Source organism: Rhinolophus ferrumequinum, chromosome 18 (genome assembly GCF_004115265.2).
Source record: "Rhinolophus ferrumequinum isolate MPI-CBG mRhiFer1 chromosome 18, mRhiFer1_v1.p, whole genome shotgun sequence".
NCBI classification, from domain to species: Eukaryota; Metazoa; Chordata; class Mammalia; order Chiroptera; family Rhinolophidae; genus Rhinolophus; species Rhinolophus ferrumequinum.
Window position 1 is genome coordinate 22,252,187 of NC_046301.1, and position 21,601 is coordinate 22,273,787.

Here is a 21,601-nt window from a genome sequence, read left to right on the forward strand (position 1 = left end):
TTGGTTTCTCAGACTATTGCATCTAAGAAATAGTAAATTGTGGTATAGGAGGCGGGGTGCCCAAGAGGTAGACACACTTGACCCAGTACCAAGAAGCAAGAACGGAGAACTTGAGGATAGAAATAGGAAAAAGATAAAAAGGGCATACGAATTGAAAAACAACCGCAGTATGGGATTGTTTAGTTCAAGGTCAAATATAGTACAGAACAATAATATTCCAAAAAAAAATCACATTCACTAATTACACTCGCTTCTCTTTATTCACTATCTTACTGTTAAAATGGCCTCTACTCCTAAAAATTGTAGGACAACCATTGTTTTTCAAGTACACGTAGAATACTCATAAAAATTGAATCGCCCATGGTGTCAAGTCTCAACAGATTTCAAAGAATCTGTATCATCTATACCACTTTCTTTAGCTCTAAATTAAGTTAAAGTTAGTAACAAAAAGATAACTAGATTGGATGCATGCAGTCAAAAGCCCTCACTGAAGAGATGACCTTTAAGCTGAGGCATAAATGATAAGGAGCCAACATGGGAAAATCTGGGACAGTCAGAGAGAAGGGCTATGATTAAAAAGGTACTAAGCCAGTGAGAGTCTTCCCAGGGATAGGGACAGAAAGGTCAGTGGGACAGAGCACACGAATGAGGAAGAGAAAAGCATGGCATGAGATCAGAGAGGTAAGCAGGAGCCAGATCCTATGGACCGAGTGCGATTTTTCTTCTATGTTTAATGTGAAATAGAAAGGTTGAAGTAGAGGAGTGACGCGATCTGATTTACAGTTTAATATATCACTTTGGCAGCTCTGTGCAAAGTGGGTTGTAGGCAGGTAAGGATAGAAAAAAGTGACAAGGTCTACTAACAGCAGAGGAGAGATGATGATGATGGCTTAGGGTAATGATGGACATAAATGGTTTCCAAATATGTTGTGGAGATACCATCAACCTAGCTGTTCATCACTGACTTCTTAGGATCTCTCCACCCACCACATGGTTTCTTCCAGTCAGAGCCATACTGTACTCCTTCCCACATACTGTCCTCTCTGCCTTGAATTCCCCTTTCTATTATTCACCTACTTAACTCCTCACTTCTTAAGAATTACGTTGAGGCAGTTATTACTCCTTGATCTGGATTGGCTGCTCCTCCTTTCGCTTCTTATATAGTTAGTGTACACATCTTACTCAGAGCATATCACTATATATATTATTTTTAAAAACTTATTTCTGACCACTAAAAATCTATCAGTGAAATGTTTTATAATAAGGACTAGATAATTGAGCTCTCAACTTTTAGATATAGCAAATATCATTTCTATGAGAATTGAAAGGTGAATTCTGGATAAGAATACAGAATTGTTCTGGAAACCATGCCTGTACATACAATTACATTCTAAATACGTTAAAGAAATTATTTTAAAATACTTATTTTTAGGAAAGGAAAATTATTTTATAAAGTTAACATTCAACTCATCATGTATTTTTTTTGTGAATTTGGATTTTAGAGTGCTTTTTTTTTTAAATAAAAGTATTCTTACTCATATCTGATCTGGAATTAAATGATCCTAATTATTCTCTCTTTTTAATTTCTTCTTTCCTTGGTTTTTAGTTTTTTTGAAATAGGTGACTTTGGATGGTGAAACCACAATGCAATTATAGATGATGTGTTATAGAATTGTACACTTGAAACCTATATAATTTTATTAACCAATGTCTCCCCAATAAATAAAAAAAATGTTAAAAAGAAAGGTTTGATAAGATATTCATAAATTTGATAAGTATGGAGGAAGAGAAATGGATGAATCAAACTAAATTCAGCAGAATTAATCATCAGAAAATAACCAACTTTTATTTTTTTGTACCTTGTCGATAAAAGAATATATGTACTGATCACAAGCAAAATAATCCTGTAACTATGTATGGTGACGGATGTTAACAAGACTTATTGTGGTAATCATTTTGCAATATATACATATATGAAATCTTTACATTGTACATCTGAAACTATGTAATGTTCTATGTCAATTATACCTCAATTTTTAAAAAATGCAAATAAAAAAGAACACATGCAATGCTAGAAAAATAGAGATTAAACAATGGTACGGTAGAGAAACATGAAAAAAAAAATAGTACCAAAGAGAGAAATAAAGGAAAGAACATCTGTTAGAATAAACAACTGAAGAGAAGAATATATCCTTTGGTTGGAGGTCACAGATATTTGAAGAAATTAGCATATTTGCCTGAAAAATAATTCTTTCTGATGTGTGATATATGCAAATGCAGACATTGTTGTATATTGATAACACAGCTGTTTTCTAAAAATTAAAAACAACATAAAAGTTTAATGTGCTGCAGGCTGTTTCTCTGATTACTCTGTGTCCTCTCATGGTTATTATATCTATCGTTTAGTGCTTTTTTTATAGAGAGATTATTTTTATGATCACTTACTATGCCATAAGTATTAACCATTCATTCTAGAATAAAACTTTCTCAAGAGGAATAGAGCTTTTCCCAAGTAGAAGGTGAAGACATAACTTGTACATAGACAACTTGCTTCTATGTATGACTATGTGAACATCCACTTGTCTCAAGTTAAATATACAGCAGTGAACAGAAATAAGTAAAAATATAGTTGCGAAGTCTAGTCTAGTCTGCTTTTAATCCTAGTGTTCTATCCTGGCACCATTATTATGATTTTGTAGAGATAATGTTTTAATATAAGTGTATTCACAAATTTACTAATCTTAGAGATGTTAAAGCCTTAGAGAAACACAATTCTGACGGAAAGCTAGTATAGCCTAGAGATGGGGTTGGGGAGTAAATTCAGAGATGGCAGCAGTGGAAGTTTCACAACTGGCAGAAGGCCCGTGACACGACTTGAAGTGAAGGCTGTCTCAGCCTTGGGTGGGGGGAGGAGGGGGGTTACAGACATGTGGTTAGAGCAGTGGGAGCTGCCTTCCTAGGTCTCCTTGTGTAGTTTTATTCCAGTCTCAAACTCAAAGTTTGGAAGGGAACTGTGTATGAAGAAAGGCAGTCTGTGAGAAGCCTCTGAAATACTGCCCTATTCCCAACTCTGTATCTCTTGCCCGGCCTTATTTTCTTCATATCACTTATCAGTAAATGAAATTAGTCTTGTTCATTTTCTATGCGCCCCGTTAGAAAGCAGGCTCCATGAGAAGAGACTTTGTATGATTTTCTTGTTTATCTCTGTATTTTTAGCACCTTGGACAAAATGAGTATTTGTTGAATAAAAGATGAATAATGAACAAAAGAATAAACTCTCCCAATTTATCAGTCTCTTCCTTACCTATTCTAAGTACCCTAGATCCACCATTTCAGTAATATCCCCTTACCAAGTTCATCAATTACCCTTTCACTTTCAATCCTTTTTTTTTTATATTTTCCACCACAGTTTCATGGCACAATCCCATCCCTTTCTCTCTCCATATATACTTTGCACACACACATAAAACTTCTCTAGTCAGCTTTTTTCTACACTTACTATCCTGCTGCTGAGAACACAGAAAAACAACATGGAAAATAATATTTATTTATTATTGTGCATCTATTAGGTTGGTGTAAAAGTAATTGCATTTTTTTGGTAATTAGTTTTAACCTTTCAAACCGCATTTACTTTTTCACCAACCTAATATTAAGCACCCATGACTGTGTTAGGTATTTCTGTCAGTATTATCTCACTCCTGGTACAAACCCTCATAACCTTGTTGCTTTTCCATCTCATTCACGCTGCTTGACTCATACCAGTCCCCAAGCTAAACCTTTTACTCTGTAATCTCAGACAACGCAGTATTGTTCCCTGCTGTCCATGGCTTATCTCTGTGTCCTGGAGTTTGTTCCTCTTCCTCACAGAGCTTGGTAGTCTGTTACATGCTTTCTATGCTGTAATATGTTTCACGTCTTCCCTCTTTTCTATCTTTCCAAAAAACACAGAAACATGGTCAAATATCTACCCATTAAAAAAAAAATCTCCCTTAGAGTGGCTGCTAATGGGTGTGGGTTTTTTTTTTTTGTGGTGAAGAAAATGTTTTAAAATTAGATTGTGGCGATGCTTGTAAAACTGCAAATACACTAAAAACTATTGTACTGGAGACTTTAAATAGGTGAGTTGTATCATATATGTGCTATAGCTCAATAAAACTGTTAAAAATTCTCCCTTCAATTATTTCCTTTTCTCACTTGTGTTTACTTGTTCATCTCCCATTCACAGCACAGTCCTCTACCTTCTAAACTGCTTTCCCTAAAGTCACCAATGACTCAGAACAATCCAACGGGTACTTTTCAGTTTTTATCTGTTCAATCTTCTTCCAGACATATTCTAAAACATACATGTGGTGATGCAACCAGCCTTCAGCCTTCAAGTCACTGCTTTATAATGCAGTTAAAATTACTTTTTATGGAATTGGAGGCCGTCTGTGGTCTGCCAACTGTCCATTTCTCTCATCTTACCACTTTCGGATCATTTCACATACATCATTTTCAATAGCCTCTCTTTCACCTACATGCAGGAAGCCTATGTCATTTCTTCTGGGTGGATATCCTTTGCTCACGACTCTACACAACGTTCTGTTACTCATCCCTCAATCTACAGCTCCAGACTCTCATTTCCAGCCTCTAGTTACATTTGAATTAACATGCCTGAATCCTGCCAGTCTGGGTCTCGTGCCTTTCTCCCATGCTTGTGCATACATACAGTGTACTTATCCCTACACTGAATTTATTACAGTGGATTATATTTGTTTACTTACCCATATTTCCCTAGTAGACAATGAACGTCAGCTGATGAGTGAGGGCAGGGACTTGCTTTAACTCTTATTACATAATTTGGTTTTAGTAAAAGTTTGTTGAAAACAAACATGAACAACTTAATGACCTATTCTTGTCTTCCGTTTTCTCCTTGCCTCATTTTACAATGAATTCTGCATGTCCTCTAAGAAAAGGTCTCAATAACTTCTCTAGTGTTAGCATTTTATTCTTTCTATGATACAATCAGTAATTCATATTCTTTTTGTGTTTCCTAACCCAGGGGGTTAACAGCAAATAATAGAAAGGAAGGAACTAACACTTGCTGAGTACTTATAATGGGTTAGGCAACATCCGGACACTTTATACGCTTTACACCTCATGTCATCCCCTGGGGGTGGGCATTTTCATACCATTTTATATATTGGGAAACAGAGTCTCAGGAAGATCCATGTCACACAACGAGCAGACATTGGGGCCAGGAATCAAATCTACATATATTTATTTGTTTGTGTGTTTATTCTACTATATCGGACAGCATTGTGCCACAGGATTTAGCACTATGACATGGAATGGCCATAATAAAAGATTATCACATTTGTTTCAATAACGTTCAGAAGGCTTTTGTGAATTAATCATGTATATTTCCATGAATAGCACTAAGTCATGAAGTGATATATTCTTTCAAGAACATCAAGTGCCTACCACATTTAGAACATCATAGGCCGTTTTTAGAATGAATGCTGAGTCTAATATGTAATATATAATATAAAAATAAATTAGGGTGCATTGAGTGAAAAACGCTCCAAAGTTTTAATTTGCTAATAATTAACTACTTGGGGTTGTGGGAAAGAAAAGGAAGTCAAAGAAACTTAAAGCAAAGTACTAAATAATCTTTAACAAATGCTGATCATGAAAAATACATACTATAAACTTATTTGATATGGCAGTTCCTCAAAAACTTAAATATAGAATGACCATATAATCTAGCAATCCCACTTAAGGGTATAAATATCCAAAAGAATTACAAGCAGGGACTTAAACAGATACTTGTACACAAATGTTTATACCAGCATTACTCATGAGAGCCAAAAGGTGTAAACAACTCAAAATGTCCATGGACACACGAATAAACAAAATGTGGTATACATATACAGTGGAATGCTATTCAGCCTTAAAAAGGAAGGAAATTCTGACACATGCTACAACATGGCTGAATCACGGGCACATTACACTAAGTGAAATAAGCTAGCTCAGAGTAGTCAAATTCCTTGAGACAGAAAGTAGAAGGGTGGACAGAAAGTTAAGGGCTGAGGGCAGAGGGAATAAGGAGTTACTACTGTTGAAAGCATACAGAGTTTCAGTTTGGGAAGACGATACTCTTCTGAAGATGGATGGTAGTAATGGTTGCGTAATAATATGTATATACTTAATGCCACTGAACTATACACTCAAAAATGGTTAAAGTGGTAAATTTTGTGTTATATTTATTTATCGCAATAAAAAACATTATTTGAAGGCATGTTAGTTTAAGTGAAAGAAAAAACAGAATTTAGTTTACACATATATTTCAACTAAATATCTAATGTCTACACGGAGTGTGCCCAATTTCAAATATTCTACCAAGCGAATCTAACAAATATTTCTTGTCCCATTGCCTGACCACATGACCTGAGTTTGGGTTCAGATAATATGGTCATTCAAGTTATGTGACAGTCTTCTAGATCTCCACTGTCCAACATAGTAACCACTATCCATATGTGGCTATTTAAATTTGAACTAAAATTAATCATTCAATTCCTTGGTCACACTAGCCCATTTCAAATGCACAATTCCCACATATGACTGGTGGCCACCATACCAGACAACGTAGATATAATGAACATTTCCATCACTGCAGAAAATTCTATGGGACAGTGCTCTTTTGGATTATGCTGTAAGTAATATATGGTAAATTCCTTTGGTAAATCATTGGGGTGTGTGTGAGGAAGAGAAGTGGTCAATCCAGAATTTAAAAAAGGGCCAATTAAGTTAGGTGTTCTGTAGAGGAAACAACCAGCTGATTGAACGTTTCACCTTTTTAACTAGCAGCATCACAGATACAGGCTTACAGCCATCCTTGATCATGCAATGTTGCAAAAACTTTAAAAACGTGAAAGGGATGGTTATATTGTCTTGGACGCATTAATAGAAAACTCTAAATAAAATAGGATCCTACATTGGGAGAAACAGGGTTAAGTACATATTCATAGCAACTCTACAGAATATTATGGAATTCCAAAATTAAAACTACACAGATTATATAGCAACATAAAATAATATACGCTGGCTGGTATGCTCAAACAGGAGATTATAAAATTAGTCATATATGATTTCAGTCACATTACAGCTATGTAGAGATATAGATACTACAAGGGCACTTCAGGAAATAAAAACAGGTGGTATATTTGATGAAAAATTATGGATATATATAGAACAAATATTCAAATATTTTTAAAACAATAAAAAGAAAGTAAATGGGCCTATGTGATTCTATTCTAACAATGAAAACATGTACTGTTTGGTGATCCCATTTGCATGTTTGCTTTAACCTCAATTTCATATACGGAACCCTAGATGTATTCTGTGTCATGCTCTAATAAAATAAAATGCCCTCTGGAAGGAACACTTTTAAAGAACTGAAAAACTGGAAGAGTCTTTAAGAGTTCGCTTAATTCAACTCTAAAATAAATGGAAAACTAGCAACTCAAAATCTGTGCAGTTTAAGACAAACATACATCTAGCACATGGTGCTTTTGGGTACTAACATTTATCTAGCACATAAACTAGGTGATAATATATACTGGCAAATGTACTTAAATATGCACTTCTTATATACTGTCAACATGACCAGGTCATCAGTAGAATTATAAATGCATCAAGTACTGGGGAAAAATGACGAACCTTACATATTACGAATAATGGTCCCTTGTAGTGATATACAACATTCCCTATGAATTTAAGTCCTGGTTTCTTAAATATAGTCTTATTCTAAAATTGTATAGATATTTAAGGTGATATCTGTTCAATTCTATAATCTTTTCACAGATTATATGTTAGAGTGAGGAAGATGTATAATTAGTTTAAAAATACTATTAAAAAAAGGCAAGGCTATATACAGAATTTTTGGTGAATCCTGTATTTGTCAAAAACACGTTTTGAGTGTTTTAACTAAGAAAACAAATGACAAAGATAAACCAGGTCTCAATAACATGTAACACCAAATTTATAATTATGAAAGTTTTGGAATTCATTCCTACTGTTAACTTCTATGTATTATACTTATGTATTATGTATTATATATACACATGTACTTATGTATTATATATAAATATTTTATCATCTTTAATAGATTTATGCATATAATCTTATTTCTTTAATGAATTAATTACTATTTTTCTAATACTTGAAATTAGTGAGTAGCCTTCAAAATTATAAACATTACAAACACAACTGATCCCTTAATGGGTTCAAATAGGAAAAGTTCTCACTGCATATTGAGTCAAACATTCTGTTGGAGGGAAGTCCTGGGCTCAAGTCCCAGCTAAGTCACTAGCTGAAAGGTTATTCTGATTATGTTACTTCACCCATCTGTTGTCATCAGTAAAATGAAAACATGGAGAAGATGATATCTAGTACATTTTAGTCTAAAGATACCTGTTAGACCCACTCAGATAACTTACCTCTCTCAAAACAGGATCAGTTATTGAATTCAGGTTGACAGCTCCTTCATAGGTCAGGTAATAGAACACATTGAGGGATCGAACAGCCTCTGGTCCTTGCTGTTTATAGCCAAAAATGAGATCAATCCACTGGTGAAGTTGGCAGGAAACAAATTCACTCTCCAGGGCCTGAAAAAGGGGCATAGATGGTATTATTATGTTGAGTTCTATTTATAAAATATGTAGAAATATTTAGAACAAGCGGTCAAGTTTAACACTAAATTTACTGTGAACAGACTTATTCTAATGTCCTATTTTGCATCAGAATCTGTTTTCCTTTATTTATAATTAGAGACCTTCCAGCACTTCTCATGCTGATTGTAACTGGCTGCTGCTAATGGTTCAGAATTATTCGACAATATTGTACATATGCAAGTGCAGTGAGGGCTAGGACTGGTTCTGTCTTGGTCACACTTGTAACTCAGGCCCGAAAGGTACTCAATTTATGCTTCAAAGAAAGGAGGTCATACAATGTAAAGGCTACTGTGGGAGAGCAAATGAGAAAGCAAATATTTATTATCCACTTGACATATTTATAATTTCTCTACATAGAAACATTTTGTTGTTGACTGCAACAACTGTAACCAAATTATTTAGTTATTTCAACTGAGTTTTTATGCCAACAAATTAGATCTTGGGAGGAATACTTATTTCTGAATTATTATTCTAGGTATTAATATCAAACGAGTCCAAATATTTGATGCTATTAACATAACAGTGCCCAATGAATAATGAATGAACATAATCAAGTGTTCAGTGGAAACGCTGGGCACAGAATCCACTTCCAGTCCATCATTACATTCCCAGTTACTAGCACTGCACAATAGGTACCAATAAATGTTTACTGAATTTAGTAAAGATAGAAAGTTTTTAAAAAAACAGAGACTTAACTTTTTAGATAAGTAGGCTTATTTATATTATTTATTACTTTTCAAAATTATTGCAATATGAAAGTTTAGTATTATGGACTAGCTTATCAATAAATAATTGATTCAAATTAGAGATCTCTCAAACTCAAACTCTGAAGCTTAATTTGAAGTATATCAAGTTATATCAGGTAATGTAGCTCATTGAAATTATTATTTTTTGAGTAATAAGTGTGTGCCTGTGATGTATTTTTTTGTGTGACTTGCTGCTATGTTATCAATGTTATAAAAAGAAATCTGTTGGTGCTAAAACAAAATTGACTAACTTCTATAGCAAGCAACCAAAAAAATACAAACCATCTTGTGACAAAAGAAGTTCCTATTAGTTCAGAGGTGTACACTTGTGTAAATGTATGCTTTATTAACATAAATGCCTACGAATAAGGAAGATATTTATGGCTGAATTCAAATATATTTCCTTTAATAATGTTTATAGCTTCACAATATATGACATACTATAAAATGTAAAACAATAATTCTGTAAATAAAACTCCAGTTAATTCTCATATTCCAAAGTATACCTGAAATCAAATATACCTAAAAAATATTTAGCTAGTTTCAATTGTGCAAGTTACTATTTTAGATATCTCTTATAAAACTCATTATAGTTAAAAATTTAGTAAACTACTTCATATTTTATTTGAAATGAGAAGGGGTTGTAATAACTTTAAACAAACTCCTATTTTTAAGTACATGGATTTAAAATCAATTCAAACAATCCAGAAACTATTCATGCAAGTTGCACACAAAAATGATACGTTTGTTTCATTAACTTAGGCCTTGGGTAGGGATGGGGTGGGGTGGGGGACATGTTTAAAGTGACACATAAAAACAGCAATTGTCTTAATTTGTGTGCAGTGCACTCCACACAAAAGCCCTAAATATGTTCAAATTAGAGCAAGCTGCTTGATTGTCACTGCAGTCTCATGTCACATTAATGCATGACAAACATTAAACTATACACTTAAATGGCAATTTATATCATTTAAATGTTTACTGCCAGACTAGCTCATCACTCATTTAAATGTGACTTTCTGACAGCTAATTTCAGTTAATTTTCTCCAATTCACTTAATTAGAACTTTCAATCAAGGAAGGACCTATACATATCTTCGAGCTTACATCCTTTTTAGTTGTTCAAATTCTGAGTCAATAAACTGCTGAAAAGCTTTTCTATAATAGATTAGCATGTGATAGCTCTGAGTCTACAAAAAAAGTGTGACTATACAGAGCAAACTCACAGTATGTACTCTCAGAAAGAACCTACACTTATTTATGTAAATAATACTCTCACCAGTAGTTGAAATAAAAAACGTTTACTTCATATACACACTCTATTGAAACAATAAAAAAACCTCTGCATCCAAGCTAATTAAAAATTAATGATTTCAAAATTGTTTAATAAGATAGAACAGTGAGGAGTCTCCTGAGTGTCCATAGTGTTGTGATTTGAGACTATAAAATTCTAGAAGGCTCAGCAAATGACGAAGTACAAATGAATTTTCTCAATATTAAAGCCCTAAAAACTAGGGCAATTTTATTTTATGTGTCATCAAACAAAGAATTGTGTTTTCCTAAGGTCGATTACTTCCTTATGCACATTCAAATTGGTGAGATTGGCTAGGTGTAGATTCTTAAACCTTTATTTCTTGACACCACATCAGGATGTTAAGCAAAAATGCTGAATGTAAAGACACTGTTCACAGAACACCACAAACACACGTGCACAGATGACCACAGTGCCACGGTCTGGCCTTCCCCTTACGCTGCCATGCTGGTCAGTCCTTAGGGGGTTGACCAGTAATTCACAGAATTATTCGCAACATTTTTTTCCAGAGGTTGAGAAACATATCATTTTCATGAATAAATTTTAAATAAAAGTTTAAAAACGAAACTAAAAATCTCATTAGTGGCCTTCAACGATTTCTTGCAATATACCAAAGCTTTAAAAAGGGACCCAAAGAAACAACTGCTATGGATTATAAGGGAATTCCAAAAAGTTTTAGTACATTTCAGTACAAAGTCAGTTCAGGACTTTAGCATCCTTTTGATATCAGTGAGTAACGACTGCCTAACCAGAAGTATATAATAATACACAAATGCACTTACTAGGGACTTGAGGGAAGAGGTAAAGACAAGCAGGAGGAAATTATTGAGGGAAAAAAACACAAATAATTCAAATGAAATACCCTGGGATTACGTTTTATAACTCCTGTTCTTGAGATTCAAAAATATAAACCATAAAACTTATATTAAAAATTCTTTAAATCCCTTTTTATATGTTAAGATTTTAAAAAAGACTCTATAGAACATACTTATAACCACATTTTTAGTCACCAAGAAAATAAATAAACACAGGCCAGTGGAATGCTAAGCATCTGAGCTTTCTCCAAGCCTTTAGGACAGACAGTCCTCATTAGGACTGGAGTTAAATACGGTTTGCAGCTAGGGGATAGTAACTTGCTTCCCATGCTGCTCTCAAAACTACCCAATCAATTGTTAGTACTCCCCTAGCAGGCTGGGTACATCATTTACATCCAATGTGTGCTCTGAGGAAAATTTGTAAAAAAGAAAATCCACTAACATGTCCAACACAATACAATAATATTCAACTCATCTGAGTTATTGTAAAATAAATCAGTGACTAATGTCCAATTGTTAAGGATCAAGTAAGACTATGAAAAGACTATCATATGAAGCCTCACATAAATTGTCAATCCAATCCAGGGGGACTCATATTCGTCCTGACAAACTGTCTGGGGGCTGATATCTGCTTTTTTTAATGAGATCTATTAAACAGAGACTAAAACACTTGAGATATGCTAAAAAGTACAGTATACAGATGTCAAATACAAACACTTATTTGTAACTTTCATTTGGTACACATGCAGAACACCAACAAATTAAAGCTTTAATACTATAAAGATAATAGTAAATTATTCATAAATAACTCGTTTGTATAACCCTGTGTCAGAAATAATTATAACATATATGAATGTGTGTCTAACAATCTCATTGAAAGAGCGTAATCTATGTTTTCATGAAACTAACCCATTAAGGATATGAATTATTTATTGATAAAAAATGTTATATAAAATTATTTGTTTCCTATAGTGGAATCAAATAATACAACTTATATAGAAATAGTTTGCTTTTCCCAAGAAATTCTAAGCTACTAGAGAAAAAAATTCTAAAATAAAAAGCATTAATCGTGTGTTTAGTTAATCTATACATGCTTTTGAGATATTCCAGCAATTTCTCTTTATTTTCAAACAATCTTGATTTTATATAAAATCTTGATTTTATATAAAATCAAGAAAACCAATTTCAGTTAACAAAAGAAGTTATTAGATAATTATTTACCTCAAGACCAGGAAACCTTATTTGTATATATTACTTGTGTTTCTCATACTTGTAATTCTCAGATTAATGCTAATATTTATACTTTTGCTAAATGTTCTCATACCATACCATTTTTAAAAAGCAACTAAATAAAAGCTACAGGATAAATGATTTTTATAAAAAATCGAATAAAAAGAGCACATATTATTTACTAATTTTTAAGTATAGAAATAATTGTATAACCAGAAGGAAATAGGTCTGTGCAGCCTAGATACACATTTTTGCAAACCTACACTACTACTTCCCTTCCCAGGCTTCCTGAAGGCCCTATTCAGTTCTGAGATACAAAATGCCATAGCTATAAATTTCATACAGAAAATAAAAATAAAAGAAAGTAAGAAATCACTGACTAACCCTCTTGAGTTGGTATACATTTAATTATTTTAATGGAAGACTCAAAATTTGTTCTGTAAATTTTTAATTGTACTTATAATTAAGAGTCTTAATTCATTTGAGTATAGATAGTAATATGTTTCAAGAGTTAATGTTTGGATTGGCAAGAATGTAATATACAACATTATGGACTCAGAATTTTAAGTATTTTTCATTTCAAATACATGTAATACAGCCATCTACACACACACACACACACACACACACACACACACACACAGATTTAAAATGAACTGGTCTGTTATGTTTGCATGTGCTGGATTTCAAACACTAGTGGTAATGTTTCCTTAACATTGATATATGACCTTTGTAATTTACATTGAAGAAAGCTGTTTTTTTCAGCCTAATTAGAACTGTTTCAAATTTTCCTGCTAAATATATGATATAAAGTCCTTTCAACTTTTTTATTCTAGAGTTTCTTTCCATGTCAACTGTGTTCCAATCAAAATATGCTTTGAATTAAATGATTTTGATTGAATATGTGGATCACATTTCACTTCTAAGATTTAAAGTCCAAAAAGGAAAAGTTTAGCCTGTTCAAACAAAGCAAGAGCAGGCACTTTGCGGAAAGCTATTCACATTTAAGGAGACTGACAAATTGTTTGTGTGCACCATTAGGTCTCGTTTCTGCAATAGTTGCCAGATTTCCTGTCCCCCTAATAAGATACATTAACTCCTTAAATGCTGGCTCTGAATTTGTGATGAATCCGAGAAACGTTAGCAAAATTTGTTGCATATAATTTCCTTCTTTGAAATAAACTCAAAGAATAGAAAGTTTGCTATGTTATATCAAATTTCAAGAAACAAAGGTCACATTTTTCCATAATGGATACAAATTTAGAATGCAAATATGCTTTCCAAAGTGACAAATCCACATTAATCCTCATTTTTAAAAACTGCACTAATTACCCTATTAAGGATTAGTTGTTCAGGTGAAACACAAGAATGAAAATATTAAAATTTTGATGAATTATAATCAACGAACAAGAGCTTAACATGCTCCCACACTGATTACAATATATCACAATGCTTCAGAATTCAGATATTTACCTTAATATAAATATATAACAAAAATGTGAAACAAATTTTATACCATTTACAAAGACTAGTTGAAACTTTGGGAGCTTAAAAATATGTGTGAAGCTGTGACATTAAGAACAATTAAGTCAGAAATGCCAAAGGGGGTTAAAAGGAGGATCAAGGATTTGGAGGGAAAAAAAAATTGTGGGATGCTAAGAAACAAAAATATCTGACAGTTAAAAAAAAAGAAATTTAGTCAACCACACATGGAAGTTCAGGCTGAAAAGCAGATAGAGAAATCACTCAAAGGAATTCTGTACTTCCAAACTGCCCTTGAACTGTTGGGCAGAAGAGAGATTTTGGAGCCAGCAGTGCACTGTTCATTTCTACATTTATATCATTACTGAAGAAAAGTGTGAGTTAGTATCATATCTTGATATAACTATCAAGCGCTCGTGCATCTTTTGGCAGGAGAATCATTCTGTCCACGATTGTTATTGTGTAGTTTTAAATGGAGTAGTCAACCAGCTGTTATATATTTTACACACTGAAGGCCATGTTTCCTTTGAAATTCATAGTTTTAATCTCAACTGAAGTCTGTATTGCTGTGTGCCAAGATCAAAAGGATTAGGCAAACTTGTACAATTACCCTCCTTTTCAGAGAGATGATTTTTTTCTAATGTTTAAAATAGTCTTACACGCTGACATTTTATCCAACTATTTTCTTTAGAGCTACAGAACATTAAAACATTTAATTAACATTTCAACCTTAGGTCACTCTTAATCTAAAATCTAGGAATTCATAATATACAGATATTTTAAACTAGTTATACTATAATACACATAGGGAGATGGAGCTTTTAAAAAAATTCCATTCAGTAAGAACGGATGGGGAACAACTATAATTAAAGGAAAGGTATACCCATCTATTTATTATTTGTTTGCATTTTCATTCAGAAAATAATTCAGAGCTCACACTGATGAATAATCATCAAGATCAAATAAATTTAACCTAAGTAGGGTAATGCAAAAATAAGGATAAGTACATAAAAATAACACCGTGAAAGTCTATAGATTTGTTAAAGGTGTGCCATGTATTTGGCCCTAAGCTTTCTAGCAGGCAACATAAAGAAAGAAACACGAACACTTACAAAAATCAAATATGACCATAATGTAAAAATAAACCAGATGGCCTAGAAAAACACATTATTTCTATTCCTGAGATAAGAAAGTCCTCCCTTGGCAATATGATGGAATCCAGGTATGCGAGTCTCAGAGGGACTGACTTAATCCTGGGATAGATTTAAAGTACAGACAAATGGAGAGACTGCATATTCTTCAGGCAATTCTGCATAAACACTATTCCTCTTAGGTGAGGCTTTGCTTGGTAAGTTCTAGATGACATTCCATGACAAGTACGTGGAAAAGAGCCATTTTACTGTGTCAGTTAAATGGAGAGCCACATGCTTCAACAATAGCTAAACTGAGTCACAGGACTGAGGATCCCTTAAAAATGTGAAGAGCATAAGAAGCAAGTCACCAACAAACCTCCACAAAAGGCAGGCCCACCTTCATGGAAGGGGTGGTGGCCTATCCTAAGACAGGTCCAAGATTCTCGCCAGAAAGGAATTGTGGGTCAAGTTTCCCACACAGAAAAATAGGCGACAAAAGCCTCCAAATGCCAACCACAAGTCCTCATACTTATGGATGTTAAAATTCCTAGAAAATGAATTCCGAGCATTGTAAATGGCTGTTATGTTCCCTAAGATAAACTAGGTATAAAAATACACACTTAAGTAATTATAATACTACTCTAAAATTCTCAATTATCCACCTAGGTATAGGAAAAAGTATAGGTTCCTTCTTCAACAACCATTGAAAAATGTATTAATTTGCTGTCTGAACTTCTGGAGGTTTCATTTTATAGTCAGTTACGAAAGGAAGAAAAACAAAACCAAAAAATTTAATCCCTTCCCATTTGCTTATCCACATAGATCTGCTAAATACTAGCAGTCTCTTGCCTTTGAAGATGGCCAGACCAGAATCCCTACTTACTGCCAGATGTAGTTTAATCCCATGGGGACCCCAGACAAAAACAAGGAGCTGTCTTCATGGCACCATGGATTCCCTGGACTGACTGCCATAAACTTATATTGGCAAATCAAAATCCTTGGCAAAATAGACTACTTACTAGATCACCACTTCCAAGAATACCCAATAAAGAAAAACTTACTAAAGAATATAAATGCAAAAGTTACTGAATATTTTTAAAGCATTGACAAGGTCAGCCAGAGAATTACATCTGTACTTAACTTGGTGTATGCAATTGCATATACATACATTATGTAGGGCTAAAGTCTTTTTTTCATTCCGCAACTTTTGATTAATATCAGCAGCTCTGTTATCCATTCAGTCTACAAACATTTATTGAGTGCTTACTGTAAGTTTTGTTCTATGCTAGATTCTGGGGATAATGAGATGAGATGTCCCTTTGGAAGGTTGGCAGGGAGGCCAAAGGTCATGTCTAAGACGACTACTACAGTCTACTTGAGAGGCACTGAGAGCCTAAGACAGTAGCAAGGGGAGAGTGAGAGAGGGGACAGGTTTTAGAAAGATTTAAGATTTAAGTTATTATACCAACTGATAACCAATATAACACTCAGGTTTCAAGTCTGGACTTTACTCATACTTGAGAAAGAACAGTTTACATGGTAAAAGATTAATTCAGTTTTAAAATTAGTATTAACATTTTAGACTTCCTTCCAGATTTGAAGTTAACCCTAAGTCTTTTTCAGGAGTGAGGCTGCTAAATATGACAGAAATGTGTATACTACTGAAGTATTCAACTACGCTCATGTTCAGTATGGGGATGTTCGAGCCCAAAACTCCTGGAGAAGAAGATGACCACCACAACTTTTTATCAGTGCTGTCCAACAGAAAGATAATGCAAGCTACACATGTCATCTAAAAATTTCTAGTAGCCACATGTAAAAAAATAAATAGGTAGAATTAATTTTAACATAGTATATTTAATCAGAAATACAAAAATATTATTAGGTTGGTGTAAAAGTAATTGTGGTTTAAAAGGTTAAAAAAATTGCAAAAACCACAATTACTTTTGCACTAACCTAATATTTAAACATATAACCAACATAAAAATTATTATTTTGTACTGAATTTTAGAAATCTGGTATGCATCTTACACTTACAATGTACATTAAATCTCAATCCAGACTAGCCACATCTGAAGTGAATAATGGCTGCACGTGACTACCGTGCTTCCCCGAAAGTAAGACCTGGCTGGACCATCAGCTCTAATATGTCTTTTGGAGCAAGAATATTAATATAAGACCCGGTATATATTATATTATATTATACCCGGTCTTATATTATAGTAAAATAAGACCGGGTCTTATATTAATTTTTGCTCCAAAAGATTCATTAGAGCTGATGGTCCGGCTAGGTCTTATTTTTGGGGAAACATGGTAGTGATTACAACACTGGACAGTAAAGCTTTTTATTCAGTTCCCAATACTGGACCTGCATTTACAGCATTTTGCTGTAAGATAGAATGTAGGGAGTAACAGTATTTAACCCTTTTTGTTCACACATGCAAAAAAATTAATGATCACTCTACCTTAAAAATCTTGTTTCACAAAGATTTGCTAAGATACTCTACCTGTAATTGAAATGGATTTGTAACAAAATTTCATTAACAGAACTAAGAATAATTTAATAGTAATAACTTAATTAATAGTAATAGAGTAATAGTAATTAATAGTAACTTGATTAAGTGTTAATAAACTAGTAATGATGCTAGCCTTCATCTACTTTGATGAAAACCCGTATCCCTATCTGATGTATTGGGAAAAGCATGGGATTTATAAGCCAGAGACCCTGGACTGAGTCCCCATGCCACCATTCCGAAGGGCGGACCTTGGGTAAATCATAGCAAATCTGTTCCTTGCTATGCTTTCAGGGTGGATCTATCCAATGAATAAATGTACACGCTACCAGGAATGCATACCATGCAGAAAAATTAGTTTGTCACTGCTGGGGAAAAAACAAAAACAACAACAACATTTAACCCTTTTTAAAAATAGCTTCTCCTACTGAAAATAAAGATAAAGCTTACAAAGCACCTTCAGACTACAAACGACTTTTGATGCAGTTTTGAAAAGGTCATTATCATTCTCAGTGCCATGAAGAATGGCTATGCCCTGGAACACAACAGCTGAAATACAGTATCTTCAAGTATGAAACAGACATAATGTTCTGCAATGTATATTCTTTAGGCATTTACAGATCTCTGAAGAAATACGGCAGCATTTGAAAGGTGGCACTGTAACTATTCTCTCAACAACAAAGGCAAACGGCTAATTGTACCAACTAAGGCGTTATCTATAAACTCTGCATCCTGAAAAGTCCTGGGTTAGAATTCTTACATATTGTGTACTCGGCTGTATCAGTTGTGTGCTTTAAGAAGTACACATATAGCCATAGACTACAAGTTAGTATAAGGAACACAGTGTTTGCTGAAAGTCAGATATATGACATCTGTACACAAATGTGGATGTATATACACCTCATGAAAAGCACCTTATTTAGCAGATGGAATTAGCCTCTCTTTGCCTACTCCTAGTAATAAAAAGTCTATGATTCTCTAAATCACATTAAATTGCAGGGCTGATTCTTTCTGAATTAACACTGGAATAATGACAAGTTAACAGAGTCCGTCTTGCTAAATTATTTTTACGTAGCTGTGAATGCCCAGGTAATGTGAGATCAACAATCTAAACTTTTTGAAAGATTTAAGCAAATCTGTTACTTATTCCTTACCTCCTTTTTACTTCTGAACTCATCTCGTCTTTCTGGTACATATGTTTGTGCTAAGATGACCATGTATGCTTGTGTGAATTCAATGGATGCTATTTTTTCCGCGCTTCGCCTCTTTGCATTATGGTGTTTATGTTGCTAACTCTTTCTTCTCTAAGCTTCCTTGATAACCTCCCTCCAGATTCTCTTTCTACGATTTTGATTTTCCTTCTCACTTTTAAATCCTTTGTCCACTTCTTCAGTATTTGTTTTCCTCATGATGCAGTCCCAGGCCCATTTCTGATATAACTTAGGCTAGACAAGGTACATTTCAACTACCTTACCCGACAATTATTACCATCTACAGCATTTCAAGTTCAAAACGTCAACTAGCCATCAGACTACTTCTTTTGCTGTGTGTGGGCTTCAGGTAATACAAACCTGAACTATCAAAAAAAAAATGACTAACTTTTCCTCTTCAACTTCCTCCTCTCTTGATTTTGTGATTATGGATGTAGTCCTTCATTAGTCAGCCAATTTAGAAATTGTGGCAGACACCTTTTTTTCCTCTTGTTCTAAAACCTTATCAGAGAATATATCTGATATATGCATAAGCCTCCAAAATATCTTTTAAACTCATTCTTCCTTTTCCTCCCACTGTGATTATCTTTGGTTCTGTGCTTCATTATCTTTTGGTTCAAGTATTCTAAACACTATCCAAACTGTTCTTTTTATCTCTAAAATTTCTGCCCTTCAATTCCTCCTCTATAATAATCGCTGTCTAAAACCTGACCAAGTCATGACTCTCCCTAAAACTTTTCAATGGTCTTTCTTTCTATAAAGCAGTGCATCTCCAACTTTGATATGCACTGAAATCAACTACAGGACTTGTTAAAACAGATTTCTGGGCTCCCCCACCTCTTCCCAACAGAGTTTGTTTCTGTAGGTCTGGAGCTGAGCCCAAGATTTGCCTTTTTAACAAGTTTTCAGGTAAGAATGATGCTCCTGGTGTGGCAAACACCTTTTGGGCACCACTAGCCCAAAGAAAAAAGTCCATAGGACTTACAAGGCATTAAAGATTGTTTTTTTATCATCTGCTTGTGGTCCTATCTTTCCATAGGTATCGCTCACAGTTCTCTTACACACATATCACACTCTACCTTCTGAATTAAGTTTAGCTCTCGTACTGTACTATAACATCAATATCTTTATTCACATTGCCTCCTGCATCTGTAATGCCCTTTCCATCATCTTCCTCCCTCCCTGGTAAACTCCTACTCATGCTTAAAGACTATGACCAATGCAGTTTCCTTGGTTAAACCTTCCCCAATCTTCCCAGGAAGCATAATAAGGCATTTCTGTAACAATGCATGGTAACAGATGTTAATTAGACTTGTGGTCATCATTTCAAAATATATGTAAATATTGAATCATTATGTTGTACATCTGAAACTAATATAATGTCATATGTCAATTATATCGCAATAAAAATATTTTTTAAAATTAGACACACACACAAATAAGTAAATAAAATGATAAATACTCTAATGGTAGCCTGTGCTTTTTGTTCCTGGTACATACCACTAGTATTATACTATTTGTTACATTAAATTATATATTATCACAAGTTATATATTTATTTGTTTAGTTTTTTATTTACTGTCTGTGTCCCTCACTGAACAACAAGTTCAAAAAGGGCAGGTACTATGCTGTCTTTCTCACTGCTATAGTCCCAGAGACTAATAAGTAGTAGGCACTCACAAAATATTTGTTGAATAAATAAATAAATACATCAATTAATCTACTTCTCTAATTAGTTACTGTCATGTCTGTTTGATCTTCATAATGACAGCCCCAAAGGGCAGGTGTCATATTCTTCCAATTTTGTGATCACAGACCTAATTACCCACAGGCCCCTAATAAATGTCTACTGAATGAATGAATGGCATTTAAGAAATTCTTGTGATTTAGCACAATTCAGTGTCTATGCTCAGGAACTATGATCTTAGAGCTTTATATAAGAAGCATGAAATTGACCATAGAAAATTTATCCAGTTGATACAGTGCTAATTTGGCAGAGTTTTAGAAAATGTGAAGAATTTCTGTGCTTACTAGCCAGTACAAACGAGATGTACACAGTTTGTTAACCACAATCAAATTTGGGGCAGTATGATTACATGGAAAGAAGAAAAGCATCCTCTTTCAAGGTTTTATTTTCTCTTGAAGCATGTCAGGAATATGGATGCAAATGATGTCAATCATAAACCTGACAAAAGCTCCAAAAAGACATTATGCAAGGAAAATGCATCTGAAGGTCAACTTGGAAGAGGTTCACTGACCAGGTGAACAACAACAGAATCACAATAGCAACGCCTAACATTTAGTGAGTACTTATGTTGTGCTCAGTTTTATGCTGAATGTTTTACATGGATTATTTTATTTAATCTTCACAATAATCCTACTGGATAAGCACTATATTTTAAAAAACTGTTTTACAAATGAGGCTAAGAAAGCGAAATAAATCGCC

At 33.9% G+C, this 21,601-nt stretch overlaps 1 protein-coding gene across 3 annotated transcripts in view; it reads right to left on the reverse strand.

Annotated features, from left to right (window-relative positions):
• The window catches only part of LRBA (LPS responsive beige-like anchor protein), a 575,445-nt gene that overhangs the window by 61,223 nt on the left and 492,621 nt on the right, over positions 1 to 21,601 (reverse strand). For all 3 annotated transcript variants that reach the window (XM_033134087.1, XM_033134086.1, XM_033134088.1), the window contains one exon: positions 8,481 to 8,648. In XM_033134087.1, coding sequence (XP_032989978.1) covers positions 8,481 to 8,648 — 168 coding nt within the window. The remainder of the gene's footprint in view (positions 1 to 8,480; positions 8,649 to 21,601) is intronic.